General features: G+C 38.2%; 1 protein-coding gene across 1 annotated transcript in view; it reads left to right on the forward strand.

Moving 5' to 3' along the window:
• LOC132773374 (complement decay-accelerating factor-like) overlaps window positions 1-17,933 on the forward strand; it is a 39,575-nt gene that overhangs the window by 4,830 nt on the left and 16,812 nt on the right. The window contains exons 3-4 of the mRNA XM_067467106.1: window positions 1,132-1,153; window positions 2,863-2,948. Of these exons, the coding sequence (XP_067323207.1) occupies window positions 1,132-1,153; window positions 2,863-2,948 (108 nt within the window). The remainder of the gene's footprint in view (window positions 1-1,131; window positions 1,154-2,862; window positions 2,949-17,933) is intronic.

Genomic DNA, 17,933 nt, shown 5'->3' on the forward strand with positions numbered 1-17,933 from the left:
AGAGGAAAGGAAAAAATCAAGGGAACACAGAGAAGGTGAAGTAAAATGGATGCAGAGGTATTTGTAGCATTTATTTATTTCTTTACCTTATTTATATCCTGCCTTTCTCTACCCCAAGGGAGACTCAAGACAGCTTACATGTAGCACCTAAACAGTGCCTTAAAAAATACAATGTTAACTTAAAAATAAATTAGATTTAATACATATTAAACATAATTAAAATGCATTCCAATGTTAAAACACACCATCCAGGGATGAGAGTCTAAGGCCATTCCGTAATCAATTGGCAAGAGGCTTTGAGCTATTCAAGCATTTGTACCATCATAAGCTCACCCAATACATGTTTCATTTTGACATGTTTGGAGAGCTAGAACAGACAATGTTGTGACTGGCTAAAAAGTTATGCTAACTAAGTATATCACATGGTGGTTTATGCAAAAAGTGAAGCCTAACTTCTATAGCCCTTGCTACTGGCATACTTTTCTTATCTGTTGTTTCCTTTTGTTGCCAGGCAGCTGTGTTAACCCACCAAGGTCCAGATTTGCTAGAATAAACCCTAAGGATATCCACACCTACTACCCCGCAGAGTCCAAAGCTTCCTATACGTGTCGTCCGGGTTATAACACCATCCCTGGGGTCAGTCCTACTATGACATGCTTTACGAATTATACCTGGACAGCACTCCCAGTTTTTTGTGAAGGTTAGTATTTTATTATCTCATTTAATTTCAAGCCTAGCCTATAATATAAGGGTACGGACTCAGTAAATAAGTTGTTTTGAAAAAAATGTGAACAATCTAATATATATCTATATCTACATCTCTATATAATGTATTTCATTTGCTTTTAAACTGGGTAGTATAATCCCAGGTACATGTCTCTTACATTAAATTTTGTCATGTGCTGATTATAAATGGAAACACATTCTCCCTTGACAGCCTTTAAAGTTGTTAAACTAAGTGATTTTAATTGTACTTGGCTCTTTGTTACATTACATTGAAAAAATCTGAGTGCTTACGTGCTTTTTTTGTTTGTTTGTTTGGTTTTCTACTAGGGAAATCATGTGGTGATCCAGGCAAACCAGAAAACGATGACACTGTTATTCTAACTAACCTCCTTTATTGAGCAAAAGTAAACTTCATCTGTGAGGAAGAGTGAGTATTGACCTGGCTATTTTTTAAAGCAACTGATGTAAAATGTATAGAATAAATCCTGACTTAGTCATGTTTGGAGCAGACCCATTAAAATAAATGAGTTAGATGAATGACATTTTGGAAAAATATGATCTTTGGAAAGGCATGAACTTGTTAGAAATCATAACCTTTTTAGAAAAAATGATGCCATAGCCTTTTGGAAAATGGCATTCACCATCATTTTGGGAAAATCAGGAATCTCCCGGAGAAGAGTTAGAAACTTGCTTGAGTCAACCTTCTCCTTAGTGGTAATTATCCACGGGTATTCATGCAATGCAATTAGGTTTCTCAGCCTTTAAACTGATATACCTAGATATCTCTTTGAACTGCTAGGGACAAAGATATGCCAATGCATAAAAACATACATATATAATATCTACTCTCTCTTAAAACATCCTGGTTTAAATCTCTCTCGAGACAAAAATAAGTAGACTTCTTTAAAAGTAATATAGTTGGGTTATTCACAAACTTCATGTATTCAGCCTACAGGTACATTGCTTATCAGTCCAGTTATGGATAGAATTTGAAGTAGTTTCTCCATGCAGATAACACAGGGCATCTTTCTCATAATCAACAGTCCAAAGTCCAAAAGCATCTCTCTGTTCTGAGAGTCTAATGGAGTCTCATGGAGTGAGTTATCTCAAGCGTTTTGTTTCTACTGACTTCTAAACTTTACTGTTTCTACATTGAAAGTCTAATGGCTTCTGGAAGCATGCTGTCTCTAAAATGGAGTCTGACTCCTGAACAATGCCGGATCTGATCACATGGTCTGCAACCCCTCCCACAACATATAGTTAAGGAAAACTGCATATCAATATATACATAAAATATATTAAGCAATCACAATTATATATATAAGAAATAACTAGAATAGGAGGCTTGTAGAAGGTTGCCATTTTCAACATAAAAGAAAAAAATGTCTATTGCCATGTTTTAAAAGCCATAAAATCAGATTAAAAGTTTGAAAACAATTTAATTGAGTCTGTTTCTAACAGAAGCATAGAAAACTTGGCATAGTTCCTTGTTGTATTGTTGAAGGCTTTCATGGCTGGAATCACTGGGGTGTTGTGTGGTTTCCGGGCTCTATAGCCATATTCTAGGAGCATTTTCTCCTGATGTTTCACCTGCATCTCTGGTCAGGAGAAAATAATGCTAGAACACGCCATGTATTCTTTGTTAGTCATCAAAGTACATTTTTCAAGTGCATTTGTTATAGACAGGGACTCGCACATGTCAGCATTCAATTCTTTCCACAAAGAAATAGATTTTACAAATGTGTAGGCTCCTGGTGGAACAGTGGGTTAAAGTGCTGAGCTGCTGAACTTGCTGACCGAAAGGTCACAGGTTTGAATCCGGTGTGAGCTCCCACTGTTAGCCCCAGCTTCTGCCAACCTAGCAGTTTGAAAACATGCAAATGTGAGTAGATCAACAGAAACCGCTCAGGTGGGAAAGTAACAGTTCTCCATGAAGTCATGCTGGCCAAATGACCTTGGAGTTGTCTACAGACAATGCTGGCTCTTCAGATTAGAAATGGAGATGAGGACCAACCCCCAGAGTCGGACATGACTGGGCTTAATGTCAGGGGAAAACCTTTACCGTTACCTAGGCTCCTAACTGAGCTGCAGCAGACTGAGATAAAAATGTGCTACCTGCTCTTTTCTTTTCCTCAGGTACAAATTAAATGGATCATCTTCAGCCCAGTGTGTCCTAGAGGGAGATGGAGTTAAATGGAAACCAGATCCTCCAAAATGTCAACGTAAGAGTCTTCAAGTGCTTTACAGCTATTATAGCCCTGGTTCTCAACTTGTCAGTCCCCCGGTGTGTTGGTCTACAACTCCCAGAAATCCCAGCCAGTTTACCCGCTGTTAGGATTTCTGGGAGTTGAAGGCGAAAACATCTGGGGACCCACAGGTTGAGAACCACTGCCCTAAAATGTATGTAACAATAGCAGGAGAAAGTGATGAGTCTGAAGTCTACAGAAGAAAGCCGAACCATAACTGTGCCACTTTCAATCTCTTGGAAAAACCGAGTTAAAGTTGGCATGGAGAGTAACTGTGGTGTGAACTCCTCGTAAGGTGGTACAAGGAGATGTGGCAATCATGACTTTAAAAGAGCTGCACATTGAATAGATGCTCTGTAGCTGCCATCATGCAAACATTCCTATTGACCTTTATTTTTTTAAGCCTGTGTGTTCACAGCATCTTTTCATCCACCCCTTCTTACTTTTCATTATTTGCCCTCTTGACATCCTTACTCTGCCATTGTTTCATTATGATTAAATTGCAGCCTCCTTTGTTTTGTCCTTTCTCCCTAGCTAACTCCTTAGACAGGAATTTACTCCTTCTTCTACTCCCACATCTCTCTAACTTTGCAGTTTAAACTTTCTCTTAAAATATAACACTTTAGCCTTTGAATACAAATCTTTTCTATCACATTTCCTTTGTTAGGTTGTGTCTACATTGTAGAATTAATGTAGAACACCACTTCAACAGCTATGGCTAAATGCTATGGGATCCTGGGATTTGTAGTTTGGAGAGGTACCAGCAGTCTTTGGCAGAGAAGGCTATAGACCTTACAAAACTACTTTTGAATGACTCCATAGCATTGGGTCATGGTAGTTAAAGTGCTTTCGAAGTGCTTTAATTCTACAGTGCAGATACAGCTTTTGTCTCTTTTTCACATCTTGTTTTGTGAGGAGCAGAATTGGTGTCTCTCAATCAAATTCCATCTGGATAATTGAATGTAGGTGGGATTAGATTGGTTTTTTTTAAAAAAAAAATAATCTATTTTAAAGATTGGCCACATGCACATGCCAAAATGATGTACTGGAAGGATACTGAATCTGCATCATACCCTTCAAATGTTCTGATTTGGCAGATTTGTCCTGGTTTCTCTCTCTACTCCTCACTTTCTTTCTTTATCCTCATCTTATTTCAATAGTTGTAAATTTAATTCAGAGTGAAAAAGTCATTTTTTGCACAATTAATTAACTGGGTCAGAGAAACAGAAGAAGAATCTTACCCTTCCCAACAGGCTGAGGCAAAAGTGAACTCCTGCAGACCTTTCTAGGTTGTGTGACCTTCCTCATTAGTAACTTCTATTATCTTGACCAGGAGCCTCCAGTGGCACAATGGGTTAAACTCTTGTGCCAGCAGGACTGCTGACCAAAAGGTCGGTGGTTCAAATCCAGGGAGTGGGGTGAGCTCCCTCTGTCAGCTCCAGCTTCCCATGTGGGGACATGAGAGAATCTTCCCACAAGGCTGGTAAAACATTTCAATGGGAAGTGTGGGTCTACTTTTGGCTAATGAGATAGGATTGTTGTTATTGTTGTGTGCTTTCAAGTTGTTTCAGACTTAGGTTGACCCTGAACGAGGGTCGGGTAAATGACCTTGGAGGGCTGCATCCGCCCCGCCCCCTCCCCCCCCAAGGCCTTAGTTTGAGGACCCTTGGCTTAATATGTTGATGTAATCCTATCTGTATTTTAGGTATTGATGGCACTTGTATGTGCTTCTGTAAGCTACCCTGAATCCTTTTTGGGAGATGGAGGAGGAAATAAATTATTATTATTTCCTCCTCACATATAGCATGTAACAAATTACTGTTAAAAATATGCTGCGTACTGAACAGAAACAGATTTGTGTATGTGTAATATGCCAAGAGGAAATTGTGCCATTAGTCCTTCCCTTAAATTGAAAGAGAACATTGTCATTAACTATATATAATTTAGAGGTCAGCACATACTGCATTATTGCTTACTGTGACAGATATTGGTCACTTCCCATTTTAAAACTATTATTACATTATTTTTGGAAGGCTTCTCCAATGATAAGTGACTGGATGGATCAATGTTGTTCCCTTAGGCTTAATATCACCTGGTTCATGTGAAGAAAAAGAAGCCTAGAAGGAACTCCGTGAGGGATCCACATCATTTGAGTAACCTCTGTGTGTTTGAATAGAACTAGATCTATGCTGTTTGAAAATAAAGGATGTCTAAGAAATTCTGTTGTCTATACTGATAGCATGAATATCTGAATCATGTGGGCTCAGGTTCAAATACGGGGAGAGCACAGATGAGCTCCCTCTGTCAGCTCCAGCTTCCGATGTGGGGACATGAGAGAATCCTCCCACAAGGATGGTAAAATATCAAAACATCCTGGCATCCCCTGGGCAACATCCTTGCAGACGGCCAATTCTCTCACACCAGAAGCAACTTGCAGTTTCTCAATTCGCTCCTGACACGGAAAAAAAGTTTATGTATTTCATTTTTCCAGTGTATTTGGCTGTCTTGTATTTGGTTATCTTTCTCGTTTAATCCATACTTTGCACTGTTTTAAATGAATTCAGGACACTTAGGACTTCATCCCAAGGGTAGGAAAGCGGGGGGAATCACTGTTTAGCCAAGTTTATCCTACTCCATCATGCTGTTCTGCTGCTTAAAATCTGTTTATTGTACCATTGGGGGGAACATTATATAAAAATCTGCTTTCTGTAGTACAGGGTATTCCTATGTCACAATAAGAGATGTAAATATTTTAAGAAACAAATTAAACTGAATTCGGTCAGCAGCAGCAGTTGAGGTGAAAGCCTCACTACAGATGGTTAACTATGGGCCCTTCCATGCAGCCCTATATCCCAGAATATCAAGGCAGAAAATCCCACAATATCTGCTTTGAACTGAGTTATCTGAGTCCACACTCAGATAATGTGGGATTTTCTGCCTTGATATTCTGGGATATAGGGCTATGTGGAAGGGTCTTACAACTGTATTGAGTCTTCAAAACATCAGAACGGTTTCGTGACACTGAACAGAAGCACATAAACAACATCACTCTGTATCATGTCATTTTGAACAAATGTACTCTCCCCAAAGTTTTGAGATAACAGTAGTTGCAGTACAGGAAGTGGTTTTGGTAATAAGATAAATGTTGAAAAACCCTACTCGTTTATCTTATCTTGCCTTGCATGGTACAGTAGCTGCTCAGAAAGGAAAGAACTACTATTTTTGTATGATTACCGAGAATGTTCTAGTCACGTTGATGCCGACATCACTGGACTGGCTTTGAACTCATTCGATATATTGTTATGGAGGGTAGATAATGCAACTAATTTTCCACATGAGTAAGTTGGTCAAAGCAAGAAAATACAAATGGCTTAATGTAAATTACATATTCTCTGAAATATCTGGAGATTTTTTAAATAATTAAATACTGAAGATGAGTTAGGGTTGGGCTTTCATTGTGAATGCCTATGTTTTTCATCTCCTTCTTGAGATTGGCTTCACTTCCTCCTTTACAATCTCAATTTTTCCTGTGATGCTCAAATCTTTACTTTTGAGGAAGACATTTGGGCATAAATGCTTGCTATTGCTGATTTCCCTCTACCCTTTCCAGATATTTTGTATTGTTTCTTACTTTCTTGCTTCAGTGGGGCAGAGTTTTATGGCTATTTTATTGTTTTTGCAAATTGTTTCCAAAGTTGCCAATTTATGCTATGTTAGTTTTTTCACGAGAGATAGGGAATAAAATATTTAAATAAATAAAATGGAAAAAATACTTGAATCCGATTATCAGTGGAGCTGGGAGAACAGTCTCAATTCAGACATTGATTCAGCTAAGTATTCAATTCCTGGTGCAGTCCACCCACTATAAAGACAGGCATAGTTGATTCATATCCCCAGTGGAATATTTCCCGCCGTAGAATGAACAGGAGACCTTGATATGTAGACTTGTATTCACACTCAGACCCAAAGAGCTTCGGACCAGCCGGAACATTTTTGTCTATCTATATATATAAATTTGTTAGGGGCATCCAATGAGGAAACAAAACTCAAAAAACCCCCAACGAAACTTAACCAAAATTCCCATGCCCATAACACAACCCACAAGGTACAAACATATCTACTCAAAATGAAAAACAACACAACACACAAAACGGCAAAACAACAAAACTAAAAAAAAACCCAACGAAACTTAACCAAAATCCCCGTGCCCATAACACAACCCACAAGGTACAAACATATCTACTCAAAATGAAAAACAACACAACAACACACTCACAAAACGGCAAAACAACAAAACTCAAAAATCCCCCAAAGAAACTTAACCAAAATCCCCGTGCCCATAACACAACCCACAAGGTACAAACATATCTACTCAAAATGAAAAACAACACAACAACACACTCACAAAAAGGCAAAACAACAAAACTCAAAAATCCCCCAAAGAAACTTAACCAAAATCCCCGTGCCCATAACACAACCCACAAGGTACAAACATACCTACTCAAAATGAAAAACAACACAACACACTCACAAAACGGCAAAACAACAAAACTCAAAAATCCCCCAACGAAACAACTAAAATCCCCGTGCCCATAACACAACCCACAAGGTACAAGCATATCTACTCAAAATGAAAAACAACACAACAACACACTCACAAAACGGCAAAACAACAAAACTCAAAATTTCCCCAACGAAACTTAACCAAAATCCCCGTGCCCATAACACAACCCACAACGTACAAACATATCTACTCAAAATGAAAAACAACACAACAACACACTCACAAAACGGCAAAACAACAAAACTCAAAATTCCCCCAATGAAACTTAACCAAAATCCCCATGCCCATAACACAACCCACAAGGTACAAACATATCTACTCAAAATGAAAAACAACACAACAACACACTCACAAAACGGCAAAACAACAAAACTCAAAAATCCCCCAACGAAACTTAACCAAAATTCCCATGCCCATAACACAACCCACAAGGTACAAACATATCTACTCAAAATGAAAAACAACACAACAACACACAAAACGGCAAAACAACAAAACTAAAAAAAACAACAACGAAACTTAACCAAAATCCCCGTGCCCATAACACAACCCACAAGGTACAAACATATCTACTCAAAATGAAAAACAACACAACAACACACTCACAAAACGGCAAAACAACAAAACTCAAAAATCCCCCAAAGAAACTTAACCAAAATCCCCGTGCCCATAACACAACCCACAAGGTACAAACATATCTACTCAAAATGAAAAACAACACAACAACACACTCACAAAACGGCAAAACAACAAAACTCAAAATTCCCCCAACGAAACTTAACCAAAATCCCCGTGCCCGGGGGAGGAGCCACCATGGCTGTGTAGAAGACGTCTTCTTGGTAGCTCCCGAGCAAAAAGATCAGAATGCAGTGATAAATGGATCAAGGATTTCTCTTTATGGACTGGAAAAGAGGCGAAAGTGTGGTGTGTCTAAGGAACTGAAAAAAGAGGAGTCTAAAGGTAAATTACTACCGTTTAATTGCTTTTGATTTATGAACTCTGGAAAGCTGGCTGGCCGGCTTCGGCCGAAAGTGAAACTAACCTTCTAATTACAAGTGCGTCATAAGCTTTCCTACTTAAAGAAAAACTTTTGGAGAGACTGGATTAAATGATTTGGAAGGCAAAAGCAATGACCAAAGCAATGATTAAAGGCATGCCTTTCCTATGAGGAAGGAGTGAGTTATTATTATCAGTTAAAGCAAATCCCTCGGTATAAGGGGAAAGCTGCAAGTGATACAAGACATATTTGGTTGGAAATTTTTGGACAGTGCTGAATGACTGAATGGACTGAATGAGTAGGAGTAGGAAGACACACCAAGGGAAAGACACACCAAGAGAGACTCCAAAAAACCCTCTGTGGGAACGTACCAAGCCCTCAGACAGATCTCTTGCAAGGCTTACAAGGCTTACTGGATTGGACAGGTTGGAAAATCTTGAGGCTCCCCAGGCTCCTCAGCTTCCTAAAGACATGAGTGCAGTTAGACGCAGCCCTCCCCTTCAAAAGGGTAATCAGCTTAAAACACCATTGCCATGTCTAACTGCAAAACCAGTTGGATCAGAAGGAAGAAGTGAGAGGGAAGAACCGGGGAAATCAGAGAAAGAAATGAGCAATAGTCAAATGTTAAATAAAATAGCAGATCTGATCAAAAGTGAGACTCAGCTATTAAAACAAGATATCTTGACCAGTGCTAAAGAAATGAAATCAGAGTTGGATATGGAACGAAAAAGCTCAGATAAAAAATTCCAGGCAATACAAGAAACTTTGAAAACAATACATGGAGAAATACAAATGAATAAAGCAGAAATTGAAAAAAACAAACAGGAACAACTTGTACTTAAACGGCAAACACAACAAAATGAAAATAGACTTTCAGATATGGAAAGAAAGTTTGTTTATATGCAAGACAATCAAAGAAGGAACAATGCAATAATTAAAAATTATCCAGAAGGGAATAAAAAAGAAGACCTGAAAGCTGAAATCCTGAAGTGGCTGCAAAAGATTACGCCGGTATTGAACTGGTCAGAATTGGATATAGAGAGAGTTCATCGCCTCCCGGCTGGAAGAAATAAAATAACACCCAGAAATATAATAATTCGATTCCATAATTTTGCAAAGAAGGAAGACCTGATGAAAATACTTAAGAAGAATCCTGATTACCTAAAGATGGGTGATTCAAAATTGGAGATATTTAACGACTACTGCCCAGAAACCAAGAATTGGAGATACTCAATGAAGCCTATCACGATTCAGTTAATGAAGGCTGGAATTTTGTATACTTGGGGATACCCTATCTTTCTTAAGTTCCAATGGAAAGGCAAGAGATACAGAATAGATTCATTGGAACAAGGTTATCAATTACTGGAGGAGCTTGGAATAGTAAGAAGACAAGAAAGAGATCGGAAGGAGGAGGAGGAAAAGGATCCGGATGGAGGAGAATTGGAGGAATTAATTGGTGCCGTTGGAGGAATCGAGATGTAAGAAGAAATTAAACACTGCAACAACGTTCTTTTTTATTTTTTATCTAAAATGAGCACTCGGGGGGAGGGAGACTCTGGGCCACAGGATGACTTCACCCCCCCCTCCCCAATTGGGAAGGCCGGGGGCCATGATTGGGACGAGAAGTCCCGAAGATTGGAAGGGGAGGAAGGGGGGAAAGAGGGAAGTGGGGGGATTGGGGGGGAGGGGGGAATGGGGACTAAGGGTAGGGGAGGGAAAGGGTCAAGGGTTCACGTTGTTTCAAGCCACAAAAAAGCTTTTAAAGGGAAAGGGAAATGATGTCCAATAAATTAAGAATTTCAACGCTTAACACGAGGGGATTGGGGACGGTAATTAAGAGAAGGCGAATCGAATCTCTACTGAAGAAGGACGCGGCAGACGCCATCTTCCTACAGGAAACACATCAAAATAAACGGGGCTCGAGTGAGCTAAAGTCGAGTTGGATAAGGAACTATGAAACATCTTTTGGGTCATCAAAGTCAAGAGGAGTAGCAATAATAATAGCAAAGAAATGTAATTTTGTCATAAACAAGGTATTGAAAGATGAAGAGGGAAGATATATAATAATATATGGGGAAATAGGGGAGGAAAAATATGTATTAGTAAATGTATACGCACCAAATGCGAAACAGCAAGAATTTTATGAAAAAGTGCTAGAGCAAATAGAGAATTATCATCAACAAAATGTAATATTTGGAGGAGATTGTAATTGCTGTATGGATTTAAAGAAGGATAAAACTACGATAGCATCAAAAGTTAGAAATATTGAAACAACGGATTTAAGCAGAGTAATGAATAAATGGCAATTAAAGGATGTGTGGAGATTGGTAAAAGGGAATGAAAGTAGATATACATATTATTCATCGGTACACAAGGTGTATACAAGAATTGATTATATTTTTGTCTCCAAGAATATGACAAGTAAAGTGCTAAATGCTGATATAGGTATGATTAAGATTTCGGATCACGCTTTGGTTTCAATTGAGATTGCGTTGAAATGTGATTATGATAAAATGAAAAGGTGGAGGTTAAACACAAGAATACTAAATCATAAAGAGATAGTAGATAAAGTGCAAGCAGAATGGCAAGAAATATGGGGCTTCAACGAAAAGGGGGTGACAAAAGGAGTCCTATGGGATACTATGAAAGCAGTGACCAGAGGGTTATGTATAAAAGAGACAATTAACTTAAAAAGAAGGCAAGAAGAAAGGAAAAGGAATCTAGAAAGAGAAATAGAAGAGATTGAAAAAGCATATGTAATAAAGAGAGATACACGAATTTATGCTAGGTTAAGAGCAAAAAAAGAGGAATTGGATAAAATGGAAATAGACGAAGTACAAGAAAATTTAATTTATTTAAGGAGAGAATATTTTGAGTTTAGTGATAGGAATTCAAAGATCCTAGCTAAATCAACACAGAAAAAGAAAATGGAAGGAATGATAAACACGATAAAAGATAAAACAGGTAAATTATGTAGAGCTATGAAAGAAAAACTGAAAGTATTTGAGGAATTTTATGAAAACTTATATCAAACTAAAGCATGTCCCATAGAGGCAATTAGGAAATACGTGGAAGAAAATTGGGAGAGTAAGCTGGAGGAGAAAGATAAAGAGCTATTGGATCAACCTATTAAGAAAAAAGAAATAGAGGAAGTCATTAATAAATTAAAAGTAGGAAAAGCCCCAGGCCTGGATGGTCTAGGGACAGAATATTATAAAAGCTTTAGAGAAGTTTTAACCCCAAAATTATTGGAATTGTATAATGGAATAATGAAGGGAGATAAAATACCCGATTCATGGAGGAGATCATTAATAATATTAATACCCAAACCTGACAAAGACTTAACAGACACAGGGTCATACAGGCCCATATCATTAATAAACCAGGATGCAAAAATATTGTCCGCGATATTAGCTAATAGAATGAATAAATGTATGTATAAGTACATAAAAGAAGATCAGTGTGGGTTTATAAAAGGAAGACAAATGTCAAATTTGATAGGGAGAGCACTAAATAAAATTCATTGGGTTAAAGAGGGGAAGGGAAAAGCAGGGATACTATCATTAGATATTTTTAAAGCGTTCGATTGTGTGGAATGGGAGACACTAGGGGAAATATTGAATAAATTTGGAATGGGAAATAAAATAAAAGGAGTACTAAAACAATTTTATTCAAAGAACTCAGCAGTGATAACTATAAATGATGTAGTGACAAATGAAATAAAAGTGACTAGAGGAACTAGACAAGGGTGCCCTTTGTCCCCAATATTATTTGCTATGGTGATAGAACTTTTTGCTAATAATATAAGGAATGATAAAAATTTAGAAGGATTAGGAAAAAAGGAGAAACAGAAGGTGAGCTTATTCGCTGACGATACATTGTTATTTATAGAAAATATAGTGGAGAAAATAGATAGAATAAAAGAACATTTGGAGATATTTGGGAAAGCAACGGGTTTACAAGTTAATTGGAACAAGTCAGAAATGATGCTACTCAATTATACAAGAGAAGAAGAAAAAAAATTTATAGAACAGAGAAAAATGGGAATAAGAATTAAGAATAAATTAAAATACTTGGGAGTAATAATAACTAAGGATTTAAAAGAGATAGAGGAAGTAAATGTAGTAACTTTAAGAAAAGAAGTTCAGAAAAAGTTAATAGAGTACGAAGGTATACATTTATCCTGGTTTGGAAGAATAGCATTAGTAAAAATGAAAATACTTCCAAAAATAAATTTTATATTTAGAATGTTACCACTTCAAATCACAGAAGAAGAGCTAACTAGATGGCAACAAATGATTAATAAGTACTGCAATGGAAGTAAAAGAAACAGGCTAAACAAACAGTTATGGTATAGATCGCAAAAGGAGGGTGGATTAGCACTACCTAATATAAAAAAATATTATGAAGCAAGTAGATTAAATTTGGTTATAGAAGGAATGGTTAAAAAAGAGGGAATAGATTGGCTTAGTAATGATTCAGGAAAAGTGGAAGATGAAACTTGGAATATATTTTTTAAACAGCTTACTAGAAAAGAACTGAGGGAAATCAGAAACCCAATGCTGAGCAACATACTGAAAGTATGGAATAAATACAAGGGGAGGTTAATAAAGGAAGGATCAATCATAACCCCAATAGTGATGGAAAAGAAATTCCCAAAAAATTTAAAAAAAGCAATGGATAAAAAGGTAAGGGAAATAAATTTAGATAGAATAGGGGATTGGATGAAGGTGGAAATGAAGAGGGAAAGGATGTTGGAAGAATTTAAAGAAATAAAATTATCATGGTTTCATTGTATACAACTAGAACAATGGTTAATAAACTGGAAAAAAAATAATAGAAATGGAAGCCAACTCAATCAATTCGAACAAATAATACAGAAGGGAAGGGCAGTAGAAGAACATGAAAACTTGAGAGGTATAATTAGCAAAATCTATAAGATACTAATTGAAATGAAGGATGTGAAAATAAAAAAGAGTACCCTTAAGGAGATTTGGGAAGAGGATTTAGGGATAAAAATAAGTGAAATAGAGTGGCAACAGTTATGGGGACAAAGACATTTAAAAAACCTATCGATACGTGTTAAAGAAAATTACTACAAGTTAATATGGAAGTGGTACTTAACACCGGTAAGAATAGCATATATGAATAAAAACAATTCAACAAATTGTTGGAGAGGGTGTAAAGAACCAGGAACATATATACACATGTGGTGGCAATGTAAATATGTAAATAATTTTTGGGAGAAGGTATTTAGAGAAATAGAAATTATAATGAATATGAAAATAGACAAAAGTCCTAGTATAGCCTTATTATCATTATATACCAATAAGCAACTGAAAAAGGAGGATAAAGAAGCGATAACAAACTTACTAACTATAGCAAGACTGCTCATAGCAAGGAATTGGAAAAAAGAAATGAATATACGAATAGAGGAGTGGTATAAGGAAGCATGGAAAATAGCATTAAATGATAAACTGACATGTATATTAAAGGTTAAAAAAGGTATATGGAAACAAAGTGATTTTGATGCTATATGGGGAAAATTTGTGGTAAATGGACTAAAAAATAAGGAAGGAAAATTACCGTCACAAGAAGAAATGAAATTTTGGACAGATGAAATGTAAGAAATGTGGCTTGAGACGGGTGGAGGGGAGCACTGAGGTGAAAAAAAGGGGGGGAAAAAAAGAGAGAAAAGGGGAGGAAATGTCAAAGTAAAACAACAAAACAACATGTTAAAGAGGTTGATGTATAAAATGCAATAGTATGTAATAATTGTGATAAACCAATAAAAAATTAGAAAAAAAAATCCCCGTGCCCATCACACAACCCACAAGGTACAAACATATCTACTCTAAATGAAAAACAACACAGCAACACACTCACAGAACGGCAAAAGAACAAAACTCAAAAAAACCCCAACAAAACTTAACCAAAATTCCCATGCCCATAACACAACCCAGAAGGTACAAACATATCTACTCAAAATGAAAAACAACACAACAACACACTCACAAAACGGCAAAACAACTGAGCATGCGCATTGGTGTCCAGCCGCAAGTTCCCTGGCGCGCGCACATGGCCTTCCGGCCAACGTTCCCTCTGCGGAAACCATGCCCACTCCAAGCCCCGCCGCACCGCTTCCCGCACACACACACCCCCTGCCGCACACACACACACAACCCCACGCTCCATCACTCCCCCCGCTGCCGCATATACACACGCAACCCCACTCCCCCCGCCGCCACACACACACACACAACCCCACACTCCATCACTCCCCCCACCGCCTCACACGCACGCAACCCCACTCCCCCCACCGCCGCACACACACGCAACCCCACTCCCCCCACCGCCGCACACACACACGCAACCCCACGCTCCATCACTCCCCCCGCTGCCGCACACACACACGCAACCCCACGCTCCATCACTCCCCTGCCCCAATCTTACCTCCTTTTACTTCACGCCACCTCCAAACTCCACCCCACCCCGCCCCTTCCCGCCCTGTCAAAATCTAGGAAAGACCGGAAGGAAGGAAAGAAGGAAGAAAGAGAAAGGGAGGTAAAGAGAAAGGGAGAAGGAAGGAAAGTTAGAGGAAGAAGAAAAGGAAAGAAAAGGAAAGATGGAAGGAAAGAAAATAGAGACAGCAGAAGAGAAAGAAAAAGGGGGAAGGAAGGAAAGAGATACAGAAAGAAGAGGAGAAGGAAAGATGGGAAGGAAAGATGGGAAGGAAGGAAGGAAGGAAGGAGGGAGGGAGGGAGGGAAAGAAGGAGAGAAAGAGGGAAGATTGGCCACAGCAACACGTGGCGGGTAAAGGTTGTTATTTCTATTATTATTATTATGCTATTGTTCCTCTGAGACCCTTTTAGGGGGAATGGGAGAGGTGTCAGGTCCCGGAGGCAATGCATTGCATTATTGTTATTGTTATGATGGTGGTGAAATAAAAGGAAATAAAAAGTGAAAGAAGGAAGCAAACAGGGAGGGAAGAAAGGCAAAGGAAGAAAGGGGGAGGGAATGAAGGAAAGAGAGAAGGATGAAACCAAGTAGTGAAAGAAGGAAAGAAAGAAAGAGGTAGAGAAGGAAGAAAGGAGAGAAAGGGGGAGGAAAAGGGGGAAGGAATAGGTAAGTACCTCTCTTTCATAATAGTCCAGATATCTACCTCAACTTTGATAAGTTTTACTATAGGCCACAGCAACGCGTGGCAGGGCACAGCTAGTGATTAATAAATATTTTCCAGTTACACGTTAGTCTTTTAGTTGCAACTGAGCATTTGTTTGAGAAGGCATTTCCATGGGTTTTTTTCTTCACATAAATGAGATGAATATAAACTTGGAGGTATGTGTGTATCAGGATTTGGAAAATACCTGACATTTTCTAAGTGATAGCAGAGTTAATACCTCTGGCCTAACCTCCTGTAAAAGAGTTATGTCACTGTAATTAGAGTGTGGTGGTTAATGCGATGGGAGAAATATATAGGTTGTAGTTATACTGAGTGGGGGCCCTTCCACACAGCTCTATATCCCAGAATATCAAGGCAGAAAATCTCACAATATGTGCTTTGAACTGGGTTATCTGAATCTACACTCAGATAATGTGGGATTTCCTGCCTTGATATTCTGAGATATAGGGCTGCGTGGAAGGGCCCTAAGTTTGTTGAGGGTTGATGAGAGTTGCTGAGGGAAATGGTGGTTTGGAGAATTGCTGCTGTGAGGAGTGAGGAAGAAGAAACTGTAAAGTTTGTATATTGTATATTCTTTGTATACTGCTGCAACAAAGGAGAAAGAAAAGCTTTCCTGTTTATTTGGGAAAGAATAAAAGTCTCTCTGTGTTTTGTTGTTTGAGTAGAAGACCACTTCAATTGTGTTTTTGGATACCTGGTTCCTTAACCAGAACTAATAGAGTCATTTCCACAAGAACAGGAGTTTAATGACTGCATAGAACCCCTGACAACACACACATACACATATGTATATAAACTATATACATATAGCAATAAAGCCAGCTCCCTCTCTTCTTAGTCCTTCTACTCAACATAGTAATTCATAGTAATTCATAGTAATTCTAACTTTCATACCATATGTATCTGTTCACATTCCAAGCACATATTGTAATGCAGAAGTGGGAAATTTCTTATCATAGAAGAATATTACAATGACAGGTTCAAACTAGGAGAGTCTTCTCCATGCATTCAATAATATGTATTTTCTTGATGTAGTTATGTACATGGCTATACAGCTAATCAGCATGAAGACATTGTGATTCACGTGACATCTCTTAAAGTTAGAGCCAGTACTGTAAAAGAGGCTAGAAACACTTAAGTTCACACTTTGGGTTTTTCTGCACATATGCCATCATGTGGGGGGAAAAAAGCAGAGGTTACATATTTACATGCTACTTCAGAGAAGGTCATGTACAAATAACATTTTCGTGAGCCATAACCTTTACAGAACTCAATTGGGCAATTTATAGTGTAATCCTGTCCATGAGCGAGTGTGGTGTAGTGATAGTCTAGAGTTTAGTGACACTAAACTCTAGAACAGGCATGGGCAAACTTGGGCTGTCCGGGTGTTTTGGACTTCAACTACCATCGTTCCTAACAGCAGGTAAGCTGGCTGGGATTTCTGGAAGTTGAAGTCCAAAATACCTGGATGACGCAAGTTTGCCCATGCCTGCTCTAAAAGAGCAGAGTCTGAAATCCCGATTGGCCATGGAAACCCACAAGTCAATCTTGGGCAAGTCACACCCTCTCAGCTTCAGAGGAAGGCAATACCAATCTTGGCAAGAAAATCCCGTAACAGATCTGCTTTAGGATTGCTATAAGTCTGAAATAACTTGAAGGCACTCAATACTAATAGTAACCATGCTACCAATATTTTTTTTCAGAAGTTAGTACCTCTGCAGAGAGACAATGTGGTGTAGTGGTTTGAGTGTTGGCACAATTACTCTGGAGACTAGGGTTTGAATTCTTGCTTGGTCATATAACCCCACTGGATGACCTTGGACAAGTTATACTCTCTTAGCCTCAGAGGAAGGCAAAGGCAAACCCTACTGAAAATGTTTTGCCACTTAACTTTGTTATAGGCTTCCTGGAAATGTTTTGAAGGCATAAAACTAGAAATGGCTTGAAAACAAAATATCACTGCATTCACTTGAGTTTGCTCCCTTGAGCTATATAGTGTACATTTTATGTTGCATCCCAAGATACATTGTAAAAAATTGGTTTCCAAGACAAATAGTGAGGTCAGTGCTAAAGTACTAGTCACTTTCTAATGCTCTACTGTATTCTGAGTGGCAACGGCCTTGTGTTTGCTGTTCACAATTAGAAAACAATCATAAACTTACAGTAGAAATACATATAATATCATTCCGGTTTTGGCATTCCTCTCACCGTTAACAG

The sequence above is a fragment of the Anolis sagrei genome, chromosome 4 (assembly GCF_037176765.1).
Source record: "Anolis sagrei isolate rAnoSag1 chromosome 4, rAnoSag1.mat, whole genome shotgun sequence".
Classification (NCBI taxonomy): Eukaryota; Metazoa; Chordata; class Lepidosauria; order Squamata; family Dactyloidae; genus Anolis; species Anolis sagrei.